Source organism: Prionailurus viverrinus, chromosome A3 (assembly GCF_022837055.1).
Source record: "Prionailurus viverrinus isolate Anna chromosome A3, UM_Priviv_1.0, whole genome shotgun sequence".
Taxonomy (NCBI): domain Eukaryota; kingdom Metazoa; phylum Chordata; class Mammalia; order Carnivora; family Felidae; genus Prionailurus; species Prionailurus viverrinus.
In genome coordinates this window covers 125413929-125435791 of record NC_062563.1, presented here as the reverse complement: position 1 = coordinate 125435791, position 21863 = coordinate 125413929, and the positions used below count along the sequence as shown (strand labels likewise).

General features: G+C 36.2%; 1 protein-coding gene across 7 annotated transcripts in view; it reads right to left on the bottom strand.

Annotated features, from left to right (window-relative positions):
- Window positions 1–21863, bottom strand: part of PUM2 (pumilio RNA binding family member 2) — a 101466-nt gene that overhangs the window by 16026 nt on the left and 63577 nt on the right. For 4 of the 7 annotated variants that reach the window (XM_047851203.1, XM_047851205.1, XM_047851206.1 and 1 more), the window contains 3 exons: window positions 21156–21299; window positions 20749–21039; window positions 16337–16573 (listed from right to left, as the gene is read on the bottom strand). In XM_047851203.1, coding sequence (XP_047707159.1) covers window positions 16337–16573; window positions 20749–21039; window positions 21156–21299 — 672 coding nt within the window. The remainder of the gene's footprint in view (window positions 1–16336; window positions 16574–20748; window positions 21040–21155; window positions 21300–21863) is intronic. The other 3 variants (XM_047851208.1, XM_047851209.1, XM_047851204.1) reach the window with 2 other exon arrangements.

Sequence of the window (21863 nt, the reverse complement as noted above, 5' to 3'; positions counted from 1 at the left end):
AACTGGAGGGAAAATCTCACACATTTACTTATTGTGTGTGACTACAGGATCTGGGGGATAAAAAAGACTAGAAAAGATGAGAAAAATAAACCTGTATTTGTTCTTGGCAGTTTAGTTTCAATCATAATCATAACACCTAATATCATATATAAAAGTTGTATTTGTCCTTGGAAGCTTAGTTTAAAACATAATTATAGCAAGTAATGTCATACATACTAATATCAATACCAGAATACTAAAACTACCAACAAAATTTCCAGTTTATTAACAAGGTTACAAATAGCTAAGCAAACTCAGATTTGAAGCCACTGAAATACAGTTGGGCTGAAATTTACTTGCAGTGTTCATGGAACACTGAGGGCTAAATTTGTACTTTTTTGGACTGTATTTTTAAAAATGCATTAGGTAATACATATACCTCTATGTAAAGAAAAACGGATTTTTAAAAAAGTAAACTCTACACACAACATGGGGCTCAAACTCATGACCCTGAGATCAAGAGTTGCATGCTCTGACTGAGCCAGCCAGAAGCCACAAAAAACCATTTCTTAAAGAAAATAAATCCATTACATCTTAAAGTATTTTAAAAATTTTAAAGGAATACTCTCCATAAAATACTATTATTTTACTGACAAGAACTAGAAATAAACAAAATGTATTTTTCCTAGAGCTTTAATGTTGATCATTTGAGACACATAAAAAGCCTCTTTAACTTATTATATCCCATTCCAAACAAGAAAATTAAAGGGCAGTCAATAGAAACAAACAAAAAATACAAGCAGGAAATTGTTATTACAAAAGTCATTTAAAAGTACTTGACAGTGTCCTTTTAAAAAAGAAAAATGTATAGAAAACCGTAACGTGCAAATATAGTTGCTCAGATAAACAGAATCTACCATCAGCTTTAAGCTATTATATACCATCTCTAAGTAGAGGAGTGCTATATATACAATCCAGACCACAGGGCAGAGATGATGCCAAGGACACACTGTCAGTGCAAAGTTGTGAAGTTATACAGAGGCACTGAATGGCAAAAAGAGTTACAGGCACAAGGAAAAAAGTAAGACAACTGTAATCCTGGAGAGTGAACTGCTTTAAAGCGTTCCTCTTTTACTTTCAGTCCCCAATGCCCTAGCTTTTGTTGTGATTCCCACCACCCAGAGTATTATACATATAATCCACAGGACTCTCCAGTCCCCTTTCCAGTGTAAGTGCCACAACATTATGTTCACCTACAAGCTAGATCCCTGGTACCTAAAAGAATGTCTGACAGATAGTGGGTACACATTAATATTCATGAATATTTTATATAACATTAACTGCCTAAGGTTCAATTCTAGACTATCTTTCTTAAAAATGTGTAATTTAACAGAACATTTTATACACTAAAACCACTAACATCAAATTCGCATATTCATGCCAGGTCTATATAACTATACCAGTGTTCCTGTACAAAGAATCCAAAATGTGAAAGAATTCAGTGTTTTAATACTGTCTTGATTTCCTTGATACTCTTAACCCTCTAGCCCCTACTATTATTTCTAATTATACAATTCTATCAACTGTTCACTAGCCCATTCAAATCTCTAACAATTCTTTAACCTTTATGTAGGGTAGGGATACTCTGCGTATCATTCCAGTCTGTTTTTACAAACAATTATAAAGTCTCACTCAAAGGCCACTTGGAGGTCACTTTACACTAAAGCATCCTGCTAGAGTACATCCTCTCAATTCTTCAGCCTAATATTGAGTCCTTATTCTGAATCTATTACTCAAATTTCCTAGAAGACCCCTAATTTAATTGTTCACTTCTCCTCCTCTTGTTCATTATTGTCTCTGCACCACTGCTTACCTTACCTCAAACATAAGGCCCAATCCTGCACCTCTTTACCCTTAATGCGCTGAAGATTTTCAACACCAAATTCAAAATATATACTTACCCCCAGAAATGACTATGCCAATTTTATTTCATACCTTCTAATACCTAAAAGGAATCTCTCCCATGTCTAGATATTCTTTGATTATATTCTATCAGCTCCCTAACACCAAACTCCTGATGCACTCATTGCCGACTTAAAATGCCTCATGATGTGTAACCGCCTTTAGTTTTAAAGAAACCTCAAAATTTCAGTTCTGGAAATCTACTTAGTATTTTCATTTACAAAACAAAAAAATTCACTCAGGGCAGGGTACCTTTCTTTCTTTACAAATTAAATAAGCATTTAAAACCCAATTGTAATATACACTGAACATTTTAAATCTGGTTATCTAAATATTGAAAGCATGCCATCCAAACCTATTTTGGAATTGAGGGACATTTTACAAAACTGGCTTATGCTCTTCACAAATGTTTAAGTCATAAAAGACAGAAACAGTGCAAGATTAAAGAGTCATGACAAATGAGTGTCATGTGAGTCCCCACATCAATCTCTTTCCTAATCCTTACTCTCTCCAGTCTCTCTCTGGCAAAGTTTGAATAAGTTGGCTAATTTATTTATTGTGGTAGGATATCATTGTTTCCGGACTTTGATCATTGTAGTTATATAAAAGAGTATTTCCTTATTTTCAGAAAACATACATGGATATATTTAATGGGTAACGGACAGACAGTATGTCTGCAACTTCCTTTCAAAAGTATCAAGGAAAAAAAAACTGGATGTGAAGGGGAATGAATATGCAGAGAGGGGGAGAGGAAGAGAGGAAATGAACGATAAAGCAAACATGGTAAAATAACATTTTGAAATGTGGATAAAGGGTGTGCTGTAATTTTTTTTTTCCTGTATCAGTGTTACAACTTCCCCATTAAGTCTCAAATTATTCCAAAATTAATGAAAAACAACACACATATAGCCTATCTAGGTCATACCATTGCTAATGGTAGTCCATAAGCAGAGGTGTTTCTGCACCAAATGTGTTAAAGGGATAACCGTCTTCAATTCATCACTGACATCCACCCTTAGCATTTACACTTCTTAATCACTACTTGGCTAGGAATGTATTTTGGACAGGGAGATCTGTGCTATAATGTCACAGACCACTGGTCCAAATGCAGTATGCAGCTAGTCAGCCAGGACTCTTGGACAGAGCTCTTCACACAATAGTGTGCTGCCCTTTACATACTATTTGTGTAAGGATTTTTCAAGTTCACTCATGACAACCGAGTGAAGGCAAGCATCTTACAATAATCCTAGTAGAAATAATATGATTTTATAAGTTTTCATTAATTTCCTCGAGAAGTCTATTGCGTTAGAATCCTTCCTATTATTAATCAAAAACAAAAAAGATTATAAAATTACTGGGAAAAAACACAGGGCAAGAAAAACAACGGTAACAACTGTAACAATCAGAAAATAAATAAACCTGATTAATCTTTTCATTCTTTTCTAAGTCCAGAAAATTTGGAATGGCAGCTGCTTAACCTATCAGACCTGTGTATTCTTTTGAAAATACAGATTCCCGGAGACTTACTCAAAACCTACTGAATTACCCTCAGTGGATAATTTTTATTAAAAAAAAATATTCTGAAGGTTATTCTGAAGAAGAGTTTAGAGGCTAATGAATTAGAATTCAAGATTATTCAAGGATTCATTTTACAGCAGGTTGTTAACTACCAATTTCAAATAGAAATGGTAATCCTAGTAGATTTGGGGTCCTGAAAAGGGTACAACTACATATAGGCTACTAGACAGTGCTGGTTTCAGAAGACAAGGCTCTAGAAAACTCAGGAAATGGTAAGATGATAACCGAAGATGGCCAGTTAGTTGCAGTAGGCAAACAATCAATGATACAGAGTGGTAGCAAAAAGTCTAAAATGACAATCTTAATTCCTCAAAGGATAATATTGGTCAGACCTTTTTGTCCTGAGTTCTGGCACCTCATTTTAAATAGGGTTTATGTGTTCAAAATAATCAGTTTTTTTCACCTACCTGAGAAAGTCCATTTAATTACTTAATATTCATAAATAATACGGTATGCTAGACACTGAGGGTCCTTTAAAAAAGGCAGGAAACATTTATTGGGCTTCTTTATTAGACACTGAGAAGTGAACTCTGCACAAAATGCTATATACTGTGTTGAATTGTGCCTCCCCCCAAATTTGTCATTTTAAGTGACTCAGCTGGGGTAATCTGCCATAGCAACCCTGGGAAACTAACACAGATTTTGGTACTCATAGTGATGTGCTACTATAAAAAAAATGACTAAAAATGAAGAAATGACTTTGCAGTTGGGTAATGGGTACAGTTTGAAAGAATTTGGAGGTGTTCACAAAAAGCCTAAATTGCCTTGAAGAGAGGGTTGGTAGAAACGTGGATATTAAAGGCAATTCTGATGAGGGCTCAGACAGATATAAGGCACGTATCAAAAGTGGCTACCGTCTTAGAGAATACATATGTTGTCATGAACAATGTTTGTAGAAATATGAATGCTATAAAGATGTTCCAAGTGAGGTCTCAGAATAAAATGAGAAACATGTTATTGGAAACGGGGAAACCCAACTGAAATGTGTTAAAAAAGCAAAACTGGGTGGAAAGCAAAACTGGTGTGGAGATTTAGCTGAGATTTCCAAACAACGTGCTAAAGGTGTGGTCTGGTGTCTGGGCTGCTTATGGTGAAATAAGATTAAGATAATTTGAAGAAGGAACTGTTGGGGCGCCTGGGTGGCGCAGTCAGTTAAGCGTCCGACTTCAGCCAGGTCATGATCTCGCGGTCCGTGAGTTCGAGCCCCGCGTCAGGCTCTGGGCTGAAGTCTTGGAGCCTGGAGCCTGTTTCTGACTCTGTGCCTCCCTCTCTCTCTGCCCCTCCCCCATTCATGCTCTGTCTCTCTCTGTCCCAAAAATAAATAAAAAACGTTGAAGAAGGAACTGTTTATTTTTTTTTTTAAGTTTATTGATTTATTTTGAGAGACAGCATGTGTGCACAAGTAGGGGAGGGACAAAGAGAGAGAATCCCAAGCAGGGTCCACACTGTCAGCACAGAGCCTGACACGGGGCTTGATGCCACGAACCCGGAGATGCTGACTTGAGCTGTAATCAAGAGCTGGACGCTCAACCAACTGAGCAACCCAGGCACCCCTGAAAATGGAACTGCTAAGCAAAAGAAAACCAGCACTTGATGATCTGGAAAAGTCTTAGCTTATCTAGACAGAATGCTGAGAATGCAGAGTCAATGGGTGTAGATGGACAGCCCCTTGACATTAGTGGGAGACCAACAATGTTTTCAAGAATTTCGTATCTACAGAAACACTGGCAGCCTGGCCTGAAAGCATTAGAGATGGGATGAATTAAGAACTACTCTGAAAGCAGAGCCACAGATGCAAAGGCTACAGGGGTTGGGCAGCAGTAGATACGAAGTACAGAGCATCATGCCACAGGTGATTATTCTCAGGCCTTGAAACAAATGGAATTTGCCCTGCTGGCTTTCAGACCTGCTTGGCACTGTAAGTCCTTCATTCCTTCCAACTTCTCCCTTTTGCAGTGGGTATGTCTATCCTATGCCAGTGCTACTACTATATTCTAGAAGCAGGTGATTTATTTCCTAAGTTTCATAGGTCTATAGATGCAGAAGAATTTTGTCCCAGGATGGACCACATTAGGCGTCTCACCTGACAGAGAAGATGAGATTTAGACTTGAGTCATTTAGATGAGATTTTAGACATTCAACTGACGACAGGATGGGTTACAATTCTTGGGGATGCTGGCTTGGAATTAATGTATTCTGCACGTGGGCCAAAGAGGAATTTGGGGTAACCAAAAGGCAGCCTATACTGGGTTGAACTGAGTCTCCCAGAAAAGTTTTTAATTCTTAACTCCTGGTACCTGTAATTTGATTTTATTTGGAAACAGGGTCTTTGCAAATGTAACCAAGTTCAAATGAGGTCATACTGGATTAGGTTGGGCTCCTACCCAATGAGTGGTGTCCTTGTAAGAGAAGGAAAATTAGGACACAGACACACAGAGAGAATGCCATGTAATTATGTAGGCGGCCATGGGAGTGATGCATCTATAGGCAAGGAATGCCAAGGACTGCCAGCAACCACCAGAAGCTAGGAAGGAAGGACTGCCTCTTCGGTCTTCAAAATGACATGGCCCTAAAAACACCTTGATTTTATTTCTAGCCTCAAAGTATGAGACAATAAATTTGTGTTTTAAACCACCTAGTTGTAGTTTGTTACAGGAGCCCTAGAAAACTAATACATATGCTATACTCTTAACAGGACAAGGGACAAGGCTATTATCTCCATTTCACATGTGACACAATAGGCTTAGCGAAGCTACCTTATTGAAAGATGAGTAAATAATAATTAGACTGAGTTTTTTTGGAAAACAATTATACCAGGATAATTCACTTAAAGCTTTTAATTATACCCCACTATACCTCATGAAGAACAGTATGACATTACATTCTTTTTTTTAAACTTTTAAACAATGTTTTGTTTTATATTGAGAGAGTGAGAAAGAGAGAGAAAGAGAGAGAGAGAGAGAGAGAGAGAGAGAGAGAGAGACAGACAGAGAGAGCATGCGCGCACCTGCGCAAGAGAAGGGCAGAGAGACAGAGACAGAATCTGAAGGAGGCTCTAGGCTCTGAGCTGTCAGCACAGAGCCTGAAGTGGGGCTTGAACTCACAACAGTGAGATCATGAACTGAGCTGAAGTCAGATGCTTAACCAACTGAGCCACCCAGGTGCCCCTGTCATATGACATTCTGAAATCTGGGATACACTTGACGTAAGTGACACGGGGAATAAATCACATAAAATTTTTCTAGTGATTATTAGCTATATATTTGCAATATAAAGACACAAAATTTTACTGGAAAAAGATTGAGGCTTCAATGAGTTTAAAAACTAATGAGATTCTAATTAAGAGTGTATTCTCCCAGGGTGCCTGGGTGGCTCAGTCAGTTAAGCGTCCAACTTTGGCTCAGATCATGGTCTCATGGTTGGTGAGTTTGAGCCCAGTGTTGGGTTCTGTGCTGACAGCTCAGAGCCTGAAGCCTGCTTCGGATTCTGTGTCTCTCTCTCTCTTCCCCTCCCTCATTCAAGCTCTCCTTCTCTCAAAAATAAACATTTAAAAAAAAGTGTAGTCTTCCACACCATTTTAATAGGCTAATATAAAAAACAAACAGCATGAAAATGTCAGGTGTTACCTTAAAGTTGTACATCTTACGACCACACATAAAGCAAACATTAGATGTAAACTATAAACCAAAATAAAAATCTGTTGTTTCCATTTCTATTGCTTGCAATTTTTTCTCTAAATGCAATTAAGTAACCTGACCTTTTAGCCTCTACTTAAGCTTAACCTTCCTAAAAATATAAAGAGGGAGACCATCACAACAGAAGATATTTAATAATCTTCCCTCATTCATCAAAGAGCATTTAAACAGACTGAGCGGCACCTGGGTGGCTCAGTCGTTGAGCATCTTGACTTTGGGCTCAGGTCATGATCTCATGGTTCTGGAGTTCAAGCCCTGTATCAGGCTTGCTGCAGTCAGTGCAGAGCCTGCTCCAAATCCTGCCCCCCTCTCTCTGTGCTCCCCACCCCCACTTGTACTCTCTCAAAAATAAATAAGCCTTCAAAAAATAAATAACCAGACTGAGCTCTTAACATATGAACTATAGTCTTCAGACTAGTATTACATCATTTCTATTACTAACTCATCTTGTTGATTCCCATTATTCTAACAAAAAGGCTAGTTTCTGTTTGGTTCTAAAAATTGCCTGAACTTTAATCTTTAGTGAAAACTACTTCTGTAACTGAACATGAGGACTCTTTAAAAACTATGCCCCCAAAATCATAAGTAGCGGGGTGAATTTCATTCACTGCCTCATATGGACATGTGGGTGCTAAGTATCTTCCCCGCACATCTCAAACCACCCTCACAGATATGACCTCATTTCCTCTCTGGTTAATACTTTTGGTGACAGTTAAGAAACCAATGGATTACATCTGCATTTCTTGTAAAAAAAATTCCTGTTGCGATTTCATGACCAGCTGCCCTGAATGGGGTAAATGGAAATTGTAGGACCTGGGATTTTTCTCTTAAAATCAGGATCACTCAGTGAGTTTATGCAATGTTAAGGTTTGCTTAATAAACTTGAGTATCAGGAAGAATAACTTTGATCCTAGACAAACATTATAGGCACACTGATTTTCTGTCTTGATAGGGCTGTTACTGTGGTGGGAAGAGGGCTGAACTGCAAACGGACTGTGAAAGATTTAACCCAGACAAAAATAAACCTAACCTAATGTCCAAAAACCAAACCAAATGTACACACACAAAAATAAAAATTCTACAACTGTCATAAGCCCTTTCAAAGTGCAGTATTCTAAACAGTATGATCCTATTAACACACTGAACAGAGAACACACTGACTGGAACAGCTAAATAATGCTTTAATAATAGAAATCCAAGTAGAATGTAAAACAATTTTTTAAACAAGTAGCAAGTGTCCCAGAATATATTCACCAATAAAACACAAAGAAACAAAACTCCTCAAATTCAATTACCCAAACATCTGTTGAGATTTCAACATTCTTATAATTGTGGAGAAAGGTCTGGCCTTTCTTGCTTCTAATCCAAAACAGCCCAGAAGTAACCGTAATATAAAGTGTGGTAAATTTGGTACAAAAAAACCCTGAAGGAAAGATGGCAATTCTAATGAAGAGAATCATTATATTTCTATAAAACAGAATTAAAATGCAATAAGGCAACAGAATTACAATCATTACATTGTAACCTCTGGTAGCCAGGTCTACATTCAACACAAAACTACTACCTCCATGATGGTGGGTAGTTTGACCTGATGATGGGTAGTTTGACTTAACAAGTGGTTTTTTGACTTAATACAATTATCTCCAGTCAAGAAGGGTCTGGCATGTAGGTAGTCATTATTGTCTGAATAAATTAATAGGTAAAAATTCTGATCAGACCCAAAATTATAAAATGTAGGTCAATGAGGGGGCGCCTGGGTGGCTCAGTTGATTGGGTGTCAGACTTCAGCTCAGGTCATGATCCTGCAGTCTATGAGTTCAAGCCCCACATCGGGCTCTGTGCTGACAGCTCAGAGTCTGGAGCTTGCTTCAGATTCTGTCTCCATCTCTCTCTGCTCCTCCCCCACTCTCACTGTGTGTGTGTGTGTGTGTGTGTGTGTGTGTCTAAAATACACACACACACAATTTTGGGGTACCTGGGTGGCTCAGGTCACGATCTCGCGGTTTGTGAGTTCAAGCCCCGCATCAGGCTCTGTGCTGACAGCTCAGAGCCTGGAGCCTGCTTCGGATTCTGTGTTTCCCCCTCTCTCTGCCCCTCCCATGCTCATGCTCTGTCTCTCTCTTTCTCAGTAAATAAAAGTTAAAAAAAAAAAAAAAGTAGGTCAATGAAACTACTCACAAAACATAAACATTTAAAAAAAATGATTAATCTCAGCATAAATTAAGTTTATTACTATCCTATTTAAAACATCACATAAAGACTTTTATCTGTTTTAATTTAAAAACCAGTAATAAAATACTTGAAGAGACTACCGAAGTAAAAATTTAATTTGGATTAAAGGCCAATTGTTAGCAAGTAAAAATGTATAAAGCAACCAATATAGTCACATTCAAACTCAGTTTTCCCATCAACTCACAACAGGCTAAGTTATATTTTACCAAAATTTTATAAATAAAGTTCACAAAAATTCTAAAGTTAGGGAGTAGGAAAAGACCCGTTATTTATTCAGAGAGATATTAGACAGAAATAGAAGCATTCTTTGAGAAGCAGTGCGACATCCTGTAATAAGCCAGAAAAATCTTGGGCTCAAGATTCTTGTTCTTTACTAACTTCATGACTATAAGCCAATTACTTAATTTCTTTGATGATAAAATTTGTATGTGTGTATCGTGTGAAAGAGAAAGAAGTCAAAGTTCACTTTACTCTATTTGGATATTTAATTGCTCCAGTCCCATTTACTGAAAAGACCACCCTTCCCCCAAATATACCAGAGCGGCCCACTGGTCACAAATCAGGTAAACCTAAAGAAGTAGGTCTATTCCTGGATCCTCTGTTCTATTCCACTGGCTTATTTATCCTTGTGGCAATACCACAACTTTAGTTGCCGTAAGTTTATAATATATTTTGACATTAACTTGGATCTGTAAGATTGTCTGGACTACTCTCAGCTCTATCTTCCCGTTTACGTTATTTAACGTAAAGAAATTGTCAATTTCTTTTAAAAGCCTGAAAAATTATTGAGGCTGTGCTAAATCTAGTCATCAACTAGAAGAAAAGTGGTTTCTTTATAATACTGAGTCTTTCCACCCCCATACAAGGTATATCCATCCATTTATTTGTCTGCTTTAACTTCTCCAGTGTTTTACAGTTTGTAAAGATCTTGACCTTTTCACATTAGATTTGTTCCTAGGCACATTGTAAGAAAACAATCACACATGAAAATATTTTCAATAACAATTTTTTTTTCTTTTTTTTTTTTTTAATTTTTTTTTTTCAATGTTTATTTATTTTTGGGACAGAGAGAGACAGAGCATGAACGGGGGAGGGGCAGAGAGAGAGGGAGACACAGAATCGGAAGCAGGCTCCAGGCTCTGAGCCATCAGCCCAGAGCCTGACGCGGGGCTCGAACTCCCGGACCGCGAGATCGTGACCTGGCTGAAGTCGGACGCTTAACCGACTGCGCCACCCAGGCGCCCCTTCAATAACAATTTTCAATGTCACCCCATGAGACGTGTGCTTTCATTTTCAAAGATTATTTGGCTAAAGCTATAAATCTCTAGTGAAGCACATCTGCATATATCTCAAAGGTTATATTTTTGATCCTATGTTTACTTAATGGACATTGTTTGGTGTATAAACAATGCAATGATGTAAATTCTAGGTGACACCTTGGTAGATTAAAATGTTTAAGGTGCATGAAGACTTATTTGCTACCTCAGTAATAAGAAAACAAGGTAAAAACTAATTGAGTGGGGACTGAAATGCAAATGTGAAGGCCGACAAAAAGGAAAGCTTTAGAAGGACAGTAAACAATGATACACAATCAGCAAAATTAAAGAAAAGGCTCAATTTGGAAAATATCAAGAGGAAAAGAGTATATAAAAACATACACAAAAAGACGGGGCGCCTGGGTGGCGCAGTCGGTTAAGCGTCCGACTTCAGCCAGGTCACGATCTTGTGGTCCGGGAGTTCGAGCCCCGCGTCGGGCTCTGGGCTGATGGCTCAGAGCCTGGAGCCTGTTTCCAATTCTGTGTCTCCCTCTCTCTCTGCCCCTCCCCCGTTCATGCTCTGTCTCTCTCTGTCCCAAAAATAAATAAACGTTGAAAAAAAAATTTTTTAAAAATAAACAAACAAACAAACAAAAAAGAAATCTGGCTTTTCTACTTTGTCTCTCATCTATAAGCTTTTATCCCCCTCCCCCAAACTTTACGCAATAGCAAGCAGAGTTGAGATAAATGGAAGGCAAGAAGGTAGGAAGGAAAAAAGGCATTAGGGAGATGACAGAGGACAAAGTCAAAGGTTCATGGGAAGCCCCCAGGGATCCAGGAACTAAGAGTTAAAAAGGAAGTGTGAACTAATAAGGTCATGTGTAAATTATGAATTATTTCTTTTCAAGGTGCCTCTCTCCCCGTGGGTACTATTGGAAATTTCAGTGGGATAAAACTCCCCCCACCTTTTTTTTGTTATGGTAAGATTGGCTTCTGCATATTTAATGTCAACAGAATTCCTACAATCATTGTGATAAGTAAAAACTGTTGCCACATATTTCCAAATTGTTCACCTCCTCAAACCTGGTACTTTAAAGAAGCACTCCCAAATTACTCTGATGCTGAACCATGGACTCAGATCAAGTATTTGCTAGCTCTAAACCTGAGATTATCTTAACTGAACTAACTGGTGATAATATTCTCACTCAGAACCACAAAGTCAAAGATAATGTTATTAAAGGATAATGAATAAAATATAAGGGCAACAATTAATCACTGTGATCCCAAATTAGACCTAAGATCAATAAATTTGTATACAGAAATGAAACAAAATAAATTCTTCCATACAAGTAATAATTTTGGAATTTCTTCATAGAATAGTTTATACCCATCAATGAATAAAAATGACTTTTAGACACACCAGAGGGTTTGAAGCAATGCTTTAATTTACATCGCCATGAGCCCCTGTAAATGTTCTGTTGCGAGCTGTATATGCTGCTCTAAAGCCAGTTCCTGAGATGCCTGCCTTATGATTAACACATATTCTTATTTCATGAAGTAGATAATATATTTGGACATTCTCAAGAATAACTAATAAGAAAGAAAGGATCTAGAAGTTTAGTAATCTTATATACAACTTTAAAAATACATAACCGACGCCACTGTGAGGTACACAGTTTCAAAGACTGATTAGAATACTGTTGTTTATATACTTTGTGTAAAACTGTTCAGTTTATTTTAGAATAGCATAACAGAAAAAGCAAGGATACTATCAGGAGTCAGAATGGTGTTCTAGCCTCAATTCCATCATTCGCTGGTTTGGGCAAGTCTCTTGGGCTCATAAGACCTATACTTTTCTTATCTCTAATGAGCATATCGCTCAGCCAGTCTACCTTAACAATTAAGATGAAATGAAATAATGAATATGAAGGTGCTTTAGAAAACTATTCAAATGCTACTGAGTTAGGCAACTTATTACTTAAAAGATAATAGTACTTTCAGTAAAAGCTTCAAAATAACTTACACTGTTTTCTGCTTTAAGGACCACATACAAAACTCAGAAAAATTGCACACAGCCTTAAAACCGATTGGGTGACACTTGTTTTAATTTTTATTTAAACATTTCATTCTAAGAGAAGGAGCTGACAAAGTCTACCAAAGTTTGGCAATTTTAAGAGAGGCTGACATCTACTTAATAGGAAAAACGATCCCAACAATTTTATTGTTTTTAATATAAAAATCTTCTGTGATTAGAAAATAGGTTATAAACTTTTCTAATCCATAACAAGCTAAAGCACTGAATTTGATTGCTGAATACATGACATTAATGAATTTTCAGAACTGACAGTCCCTCTCAATAAACTGAATTTCATATAGTTCAAAGCTTGAATTACACTTATTCATACCCTTAAGAAAAACATCAGTCAGCTCAAAAATGAAGAAGTACAAGGAATAAGCCATTATTTTGTCAAGTCGTAAATTAAATAAAAATATAGAATGTTGCTTTATATGCAGGAAGTTCCATATCAATCTAATAATGATGAGCATAAAGATGAGAGTATCAGAAATCAGTAACATGTTTTAGATCAATGTAATAGGAGAAAATAATTCACTTAATCTTGAACACTTAACTTGAAGCCCAGAATGACACTACTCTTTCAATTTCAAGATAAAAACCATTAATTTAAAATTTCTTCTTTTTCTTTGCTCTTTCCCACTTGTTTCTGACTCCCTATATTTTAAGTGCTGCTTTTAAAAAATTGTCCTTAAGAAATAATAATAATAGTAACAAAAAGTTGTAGTCAAATGGAGCCAATCTGAAGGGTGCCAAATGGCCAAATATGGTAAAATTTTTGGATAAAAAAAAAAAAAGGTATAAAATTGATGTCTCCCAGACCACAATGGACTGAAATCCCAAAAGCTATTAATTTACAGGTAACAATGATGATTAAAAGAACACAAGTAAGCTGTTAGTGTATCAACTCATTCTCAAAGTTAGAAAATAAAGATTCCAAGCATTATCCTGACTCCTATATGAACTATGTATTTTCAGTGTAACCTCACAACTCATGAGGGAAAATTTTTTTAGATAAAAGTTCCAGCTCATAAATGCAGAAGGTATGACAGAATTAGAGAATCACCATTTTTGCAAACTCATAAAATAGGCAACTATCGAAGGCTGCTAAGCCCATCAAGTGGATCAGGCTGACAAGCTCACAATGGAGACAACCAGATACATATCTCCTGATAACGTGCAACACTAAGAATACAGAATGCTATCTTGCCCAAACTAGCAAACAACAACCAGACCATGCCTCTAGATTTAATTGTTTTCTAGAAACAGACATGCAAATTCATTTCCACAGGCATTTCCTAAATCAGCTGCCTTGATAACTTGATTCATGAAGAAATCCATCTGAAGGATATACAATTTAAGTATTTTCTTAGACCAGAAAGCATGTAAGTCTTGCATTGTGATTCAATCAGATGAAAGCAAAGGATAGATTACTTCTGTGAACACTATGTAAAGAGCCAATTTATGAAATCTATTAAATTATTTCACCCTGGCATGGTCTATACAGTCCTTGTTAACAACATTGCCAGTCACACTACAACTAAAACCAAAGGAAACTGGGAGATCACAAAAGAAAATCACCTACAGATAATTCCAGTCAGAAGTGCGTTAAAATACCAGATTTCCAGCTGAAGCTAAACCTATGGAGTTTTAACTCTGGGTACAAAAGTATCAGGCTATAATACAGAAATGCTGGCCCAAGTGATGATTATTTCTCATAATTGATGAGAATTTCTTCCCTAAGCATCTACACAGCTGGGTTCTTTATAGTCTAAAGAAAAATATCTTGATTGCTGTTTAATTATAGAGACAGATCTAAAAATTTTATTTTTTTTTTAATATATTTTTTTATTTTTTGGAAGAGCACAAGCAGGGGAGGGGCGGAGAGGGGGACAGAAGATCTGAAGCAGGCTCTTCGGTGACAGGCTGACAGCAGCAAGCCCGATGTGGGGCTCCAACTCACGAACCGCAAGATCACGACCTGAGCCAAAGTCGGACACTCAACCAACTGAGCCACCCAAGTGCCCCGAAAAATTATGTTCTAATTTTTGAGCAAGTTATGTAGAATAACTAATGCCATTTTTACAAGCTCTAAAGCACAACATAAGCAGTAACAGTTGACAGGAATCTGATCTGAAACTTACCTATAAAAAAATGACAGGACATGACAAATATAATCTTAACAAATAAAACACAAAACTATTATGAAAGTCCTATTCTTAGGTTTGTTATGTTCCAAATATTTGTGTCCATTTCAAAGTTTGAAAGGCATATCTTACACGGGGGTGGTGGAAGTGAGTGGGTCTGAGTAGAAATAACAGAAATCAGGAACTGAGCAGCCTTATGACCAAGAAGAGATGATAAATGAAGGTGTCAGGCTAAAAACTGGTAAATTTACACAAATAGTGTACAGCAGATCTTAGGACACCTCCCAAATAAATTAATCAATTGTATATATTTAATATCCACAAAAGAGCAAAGACCCAGAATTTGGGGCACAGGACCAGTCTTTCAAAATCTAGGCCACGTCACACTGACATATATTTACATGATGATCACTACAAAAGATCCCTTTGTTACGTGGACATTTATGTATTAATGAGCTGTAGGAAAAAATAGCTATACCTTAATGATGGGGGAGTCAAATATAATCACTAACTTATATTTGCTAACAACAGCAACGTTACTTTTTAAATTGCAAGCTGATTTAAATCTTTCCAAGCACATAAAAATCAAAAAAAGGAATCTGTTTTAATTAAGGCAACTAAAATTATAAAAATCCAAAATCTACTTTCAATGAAATACTTTCCTTGAAGAGATAAGGATTCATACACAGCCTGATATTCAAAATCTCTTCAAATATATGCTGCTAACTACATGAATAAATACTTCCTAGAGAGGAAAAGGGGTAACCACCAACTCAATAATCTTGGGGTGGGGGCAATTTTAATATAAAGATATAAACAAAAGTCCTAAATACTCCAAATTCAAGGATATAACAAACCTAAAACATTTTTTTCTTAAACTAACGACGTATTCAAAAGTATATGGACCAAACCGATAAGATTCTCTAACTCACAACCATACTAAATTCATATACCCTGATACACCCTTTGGTAAAATGGCCAGGCATTCAAAGGCCAAAGCAAAAACCATTGTAGTAAACTATCTCAAGTTTGAGAACTATGTGACTAATGTTTTCCTTTAGATGTGCAAAAACTTTCGATAGTGAAATTTCTTTTACTAACATGTTTCAACAGTTGACTTTTCAGATGATCTAAAACACACACAAATCAAAAGCACAGACAAGAAAAAACACACCACTGTATTTCATAAAAGGAACATAAGATACAATAGGGGTCTTTACCTTACTGTACATTAGACCCTCACTTTGAATTTTCACGAAAGTAGAACTTTTTCAAAAGGCTAGTATCTAAAAGCAAAAGCAATTTGGCATGTTTTATCCAACATTAAATATTTTACACATATTATAAACACACACACAAACACACTTACATGTATACATACAAATAAAAAGGGTTTTGTTTTTTTTTTTTTACCTAAATGCAAACTGGATGAGGATCCATGTGATGAAAGTGATGGCGGTGGCGTAAGTGAATGTCCTGGAGTTTGGCTTGGCAGAGGCATGCCTATTGGACTTGGAGAGGAGGAAAATCCCAGACTATTGTAAAATGGTTGCCCTATGGGTGCTAGGCTGCTACTAGATCTTTTGTACAAGTCAGAGCTAGTAGATAGAGACTCTCTCCTTGTGGCACTACTACTTGCAGAACTGCCAACTGAAGAAGAAATAAAAAAAACCCTAATTACATACAGTGTTAACTGAATAAAACCTATCCCCAACTCTTGCTGGGAAATAACAGAAGTGATCACAATAATTACTTTTAGAAACATTATGGGGAAGATAATTACTGTGATAACTATATAAACTAACTTTCATTAATCATAAAAGGGTATAAATGCACCCCAATAAAGTAACCAGATACTTAACAGAGCACTCATATGTTTATTATTTCACACATATTTACCATTGACACATATGATTACTGTGCTTTAATACCCTGGTATGATTTATAAACCCTACAATTGTAAGGTGTCTGCTTTAGGAGACGCTAGAGATTAAATTCCAATAACGTTAAATTTTGGTAGTGTCCTAATCTCTGGAATCAGTTTCTTAGACTTCAACTCAATGCCAAGAAAGTATTACACTGATAAATAGATTATTAATACATTTCCCTCACCATTCACATTTAATTTGGCTTCTACCTTGTGTTCAAACCATAGTCCTTTAAGTCCATATTGGCCCGAATATCAGTCAGTTGTGAAATACAGATGGTAACTAACTTCTCAGCACTTTTCAAATTACACATTCTCCCTATCCATCAGCAACTAAGTTACAAAATATATATGAAAAAGTAAACTTCCTTTTAGACAATTGATGGCTTTCATTACTGTTGTCACAACCAAAGACATGCTTTCACTTACCCCTCAGGATCTCCATCTCCCATTCCAGAGATTCTACTACTGGTCTTATGAGCCCTTTACTCAAGTGAAGACAAATCAGCCTTTTTCCCCCCTCAAATACACAATTATCTCATATCACATACCTTCCTAAACTACATACTGAATTCCTTTTACTTAATCCCAAATTCAACCCTCTAGTCCTTTTTTTCCTTAAGCACTCTACAAAATCATTTTTAAAAAATGGCAGAACCACATTACCATGTAGCCATGCATGCTCAAAAAAGTAATCAACATATCCGGATAATCAGTCTTTACCAAGTGTTTAAAAGGGCTGTCCAAAACTCCCACATCTTAAGTCTCACTTATAGCCCACATTTTCAAGTGCTTCTTTCCTATTTCTAAACACTAGCCTTTTTTTGGTTTGTTTTTTAACTGAATATCTTTTATAGTGAAGGGAATTTCATATTAGATTTCTTAACCTGTCAGGTTTTTAAAGAACAAGCTCTATATTCGGACCAATATGGTAACATTTTTAAAGAGAATTTTAAAGTTTCTATTAGGTCTTGGTTTTCTAATCTCAAGTCAATTATAAATAGGTCATTAGAGCACAATGAAAAATTAAGAGAAAAATTAAGCAGAGAACATAATGGGTAGACCAAGTTAAGCTTATAATACAGATAGCAAACAATTACATTGGTTTCCCCAAATTCAAGACTCTTATAAAGGAAAACACAAGGCTCACACTACTGTATGAGGCAAAATATTAAAACACTAGTAAACCTTTAATACCAGCCAGTGTGGTTTCTGAAAGACTGATATGTTTTATAGAAAACTGCACATTTTAAGGTATCATCTAATAAGAGAACACTATGTAACTATATGCATTTTAGTAGCAAAACCAAACAAACACTCACGTGATAAGCACCTCTTCTAGAGTTGCTTTTGGCAAAATTGTAAATACATGCTACGTTAACTATGCTAATTTAAAAGGACACTGTCAAAGTGATTGTTCCAAATACAGGGCTACACTTAAAATTCCTATTTATTTCAGAAAACAATTTGACTGACAAGGAAAAAAACAACAGCTCTCTAATAAGAGCAGTAGCACTGTCATTTCCCTGGCAAATAACCAAAGAAACCATAGTTTTGACACATGAAATAGTATCTTCCTCCAAAAAGGAAAGGCCAAGCCAAACGTTTAAAAGTAATTCAGAAATAGCTTTATTTTAATCCTAAACAAGCTGGCTCCTTAACTTTTACTATATGCCTAAATTATCTGCAACAGTGCAACTGTGAAATATGAAAACAAAGGATACCTAAAAGATCTAAAAGGCTAGACCAACAGCGGAGTCACTAATCATTTATCAAGTATATATAACATGTTAAATTTCAAACTTTCAATTGTAACAACACTTTCCAAGTAATGGGTCGTAGAAGGGTTGATTTAATTACCATATTACAATGGCTAAGCTTCCTAACTGTGTTATATAAGGCGGGGTATAACACTGGTAAGTGTTAATAATTGCATCATATAGGTAAGAGAATGACAGTGTACAGGATTCTGTATGTGTATATGTGCACATAACCATACTATCATTTTAGATTTCATACAGGTATGGAATTGCCATCATGTGAAACGGCAATGGGTAGGCTTCTTTTAAGAGTACCCTTGTGTAGCACTTGAATGAACTCTCACAAAATGTCCAAGAGGAAGGGGAAGATGGTAAGACTTTTACTGGCATCCAGGGGTGGCAACTGCTAATGTCCTCTGAAGCAAGGTAAAACAGAGGTATATACAGATTGGTAGTCAAAATTAAGTAAGCAATGTTTATAAATAAGGGAGGCATGAAGAAGACCAGTTTTGGGGAAGGAGGCATCTGCAGGAAACATTTGTAGGGAACAAAATGCTCATGCCAACCAGTTCCTGAATGCTGGGGGGAATGATCCTAACAACTGAGAGACAAATGAGAATTTGAAAGAAGTGGATAAGGGGGTCTACAAATCCATCCCAGACCATCAGTGACAATATATATTATTACAAAAGGGGAAATGAGGTTTATCAAAGCTCTTCTCTATTTTTCCTGGATTATTTAGAGTCTGTAATCTCTAGTTTAGAAACTAGTCATTCCTACAAAGTTTATCTTTTAAGTTATATGTTCTTACAATTTTCTTCAGCATGTTGGATATTTGGAGAAGATGCTTGTCAACTGTATTAGGAACAAAAAATGAGTCCGATGGGAGTGCCTGGGTAGAGGTAAAAATACCGAACTCCAAAAGGAATGAAAAATTCAAGTAGGAAAATTAAAAGATTGAAGACTCTCCAAGTTCATTAGATTTTTCCCTCAGAAGTTCTTGTGCCCATTCTTTAGGTAGTTTGGTGTGTTAGGCAAGTATGATATTTCCCTATTGCATTTCATTGTAGCACAAAAGGATTCTGCTTCTACAAGTTTATAGCAATTTTAGATCATTCCTCTTACAAATATGAATGTTGAAAGTTCAGAAGTCACTTCCTTAGAAAACCAGCAAACATACTTAATAACAACTGGCCCATGTTAGTTTTGCCATTTTCCACACCAGAAAAGAAAATAATTTAATGTGGTGGGAAAACAGACGAGAAGCAGGTATTAAAAGATTCTATGACTTTACTAAAAATAGAAAACCTCTTGAGATCTGAATAAACTGCCCTACCCCTCGTGAAGAAAAGGCTGCCAATTAATTGTACCAACAGAACTAGGGTTTCCTGAATACTCTGGAACCTTCAGAGACTGATAACACAGGTTATGTCAACAGGAAGTCAATGTGGGCCTCTTCTGATTTCACCTGGTCATTTCTCAGTTACAAAATCAGTTTGTGTGGGTAAATTATTTATTTTGTGAAGCTATTTTAAATTTAAAAATTTTAAGTATTATGTATATAACTAGGCTATGGAAGAAATATTCTTTTAGAAGAATTTTTAATGATAAAGGCTAAATTATTTAGTGTAGAAGATAAGCGTATTGGTAGTTTCTTAGGGGCCTCTGACCAGAATATTTCACTGTATTTTAACTTTATATATTATACCTAATAAAACCATAATGAATGACTAGCATTTAATAAGAATAAAACATCTGATAAAAACAAAAAGACTATTATTTTAAAACACTAGAAATTTAAGGTGGCAAAATATTTACTTCCTCAAACATTATTTTGTACATAAAAAGGAAGAACTAGTAATCAGCAAACAAATCTTAATAAAACAAAAATTATAATTCTTAAAGCCAGGGGAAAATGTATTATATCTGAGTAAAAGATGGGCTGCTTGAAGTGAGCTAAACATTCATAAATGCTTAAAGATTTGCAGCCGGTAGTTTTCTTCCTACAAAATTAAATAAACCGGTATTTTATTCCTGTCCTTTCTACACTATAAGCTATTACTTATCTTCATATTAAAAACAAACATATACCTCATGTCCACTTAGCAGAGTACACTCATCTTAAAAAGGCAACTTACCTGACGAACCAAATCCACTGAGGGCTGAGCCTATAGCAGCACCCAAAGAGCTACTGCTTCCAAAGCCAAGCGATGTACTTCCAGGTTGGCCAGGTCCGTGAGAAAATAAAGAACTGCTCTGGGAGCTACTAGTCAAAGAAGTGCTCCCGTAAAATGAATTAGACTGCAGATTCGTGCTCGGCGGCTGCTGCTGCTGCTGCTGCTGTGGTGGCTGAGTGCCAATTGGCCGAAAGAGACCGTTTGTGCTGCCGGTAAGACTATTTGCAGTTCCTCCAGCTGCTGCTGCTGCTGCTGGAAAATAAATTTCAGATACTTCTTGAAACCACCAAAAAGACTACTCTCTATTTTTAAAATATCTCAAACAACACCAGAAAAATATTATCCCTGAAAACATCAGTTACACTTACCAGCTTGTGCTGCTGCTGAACTAATTAAAACGGGTGTCGGAGCCATTAAACGAACTGGAGCTCCAAGGCCAGTTCTTGCTCCGGGGCCAACCACTAAGGCACCAGTCTGATCATAATAGGCAGTTGGAGCTAGTACTTGATAGCCTAGATAATATTAAAATAAATGTTTACTAATGAAAACATTTGCTATAGAAAACATGCATATTTATTTCCCCCACATTTGTCTTTATCAACCACAAAATATAATTATATACAATATGAAATCCTTAAATAATCATGATATGAGAAGTTAACACATGTGAGAAGGTATTACTTACTAAATGTATGAAACTGTAATAGTGTGTAAGTAAAACTGTTTTCTCTAAATTTTAAGAGATGCCTTCCATTTACAAACCACAAAATAACAAGGTACATTCTTTGATATGTAACTATAGGCCATCAAGCACTGATACTTGAAAAATATTACCTATTAGTTCTGAGAAGAGGATGGAAAGACTAAGGGATGTGAGGTAGTTAGAACACTACAAGAATGGTTTATTATGCAATTTTAATAAAGTTCTAAACCAAGGGATTCATTAACAGCATTCCCTCAGCTTTTCATTTCTAAGCATCCATTTAAAAATAATGATATAAAGATACCTTAAAATCATAAGGTTACACTTTTTGTAAAGGTTCTCAAGTGAAAATCTGAATAAACATCATATCGGA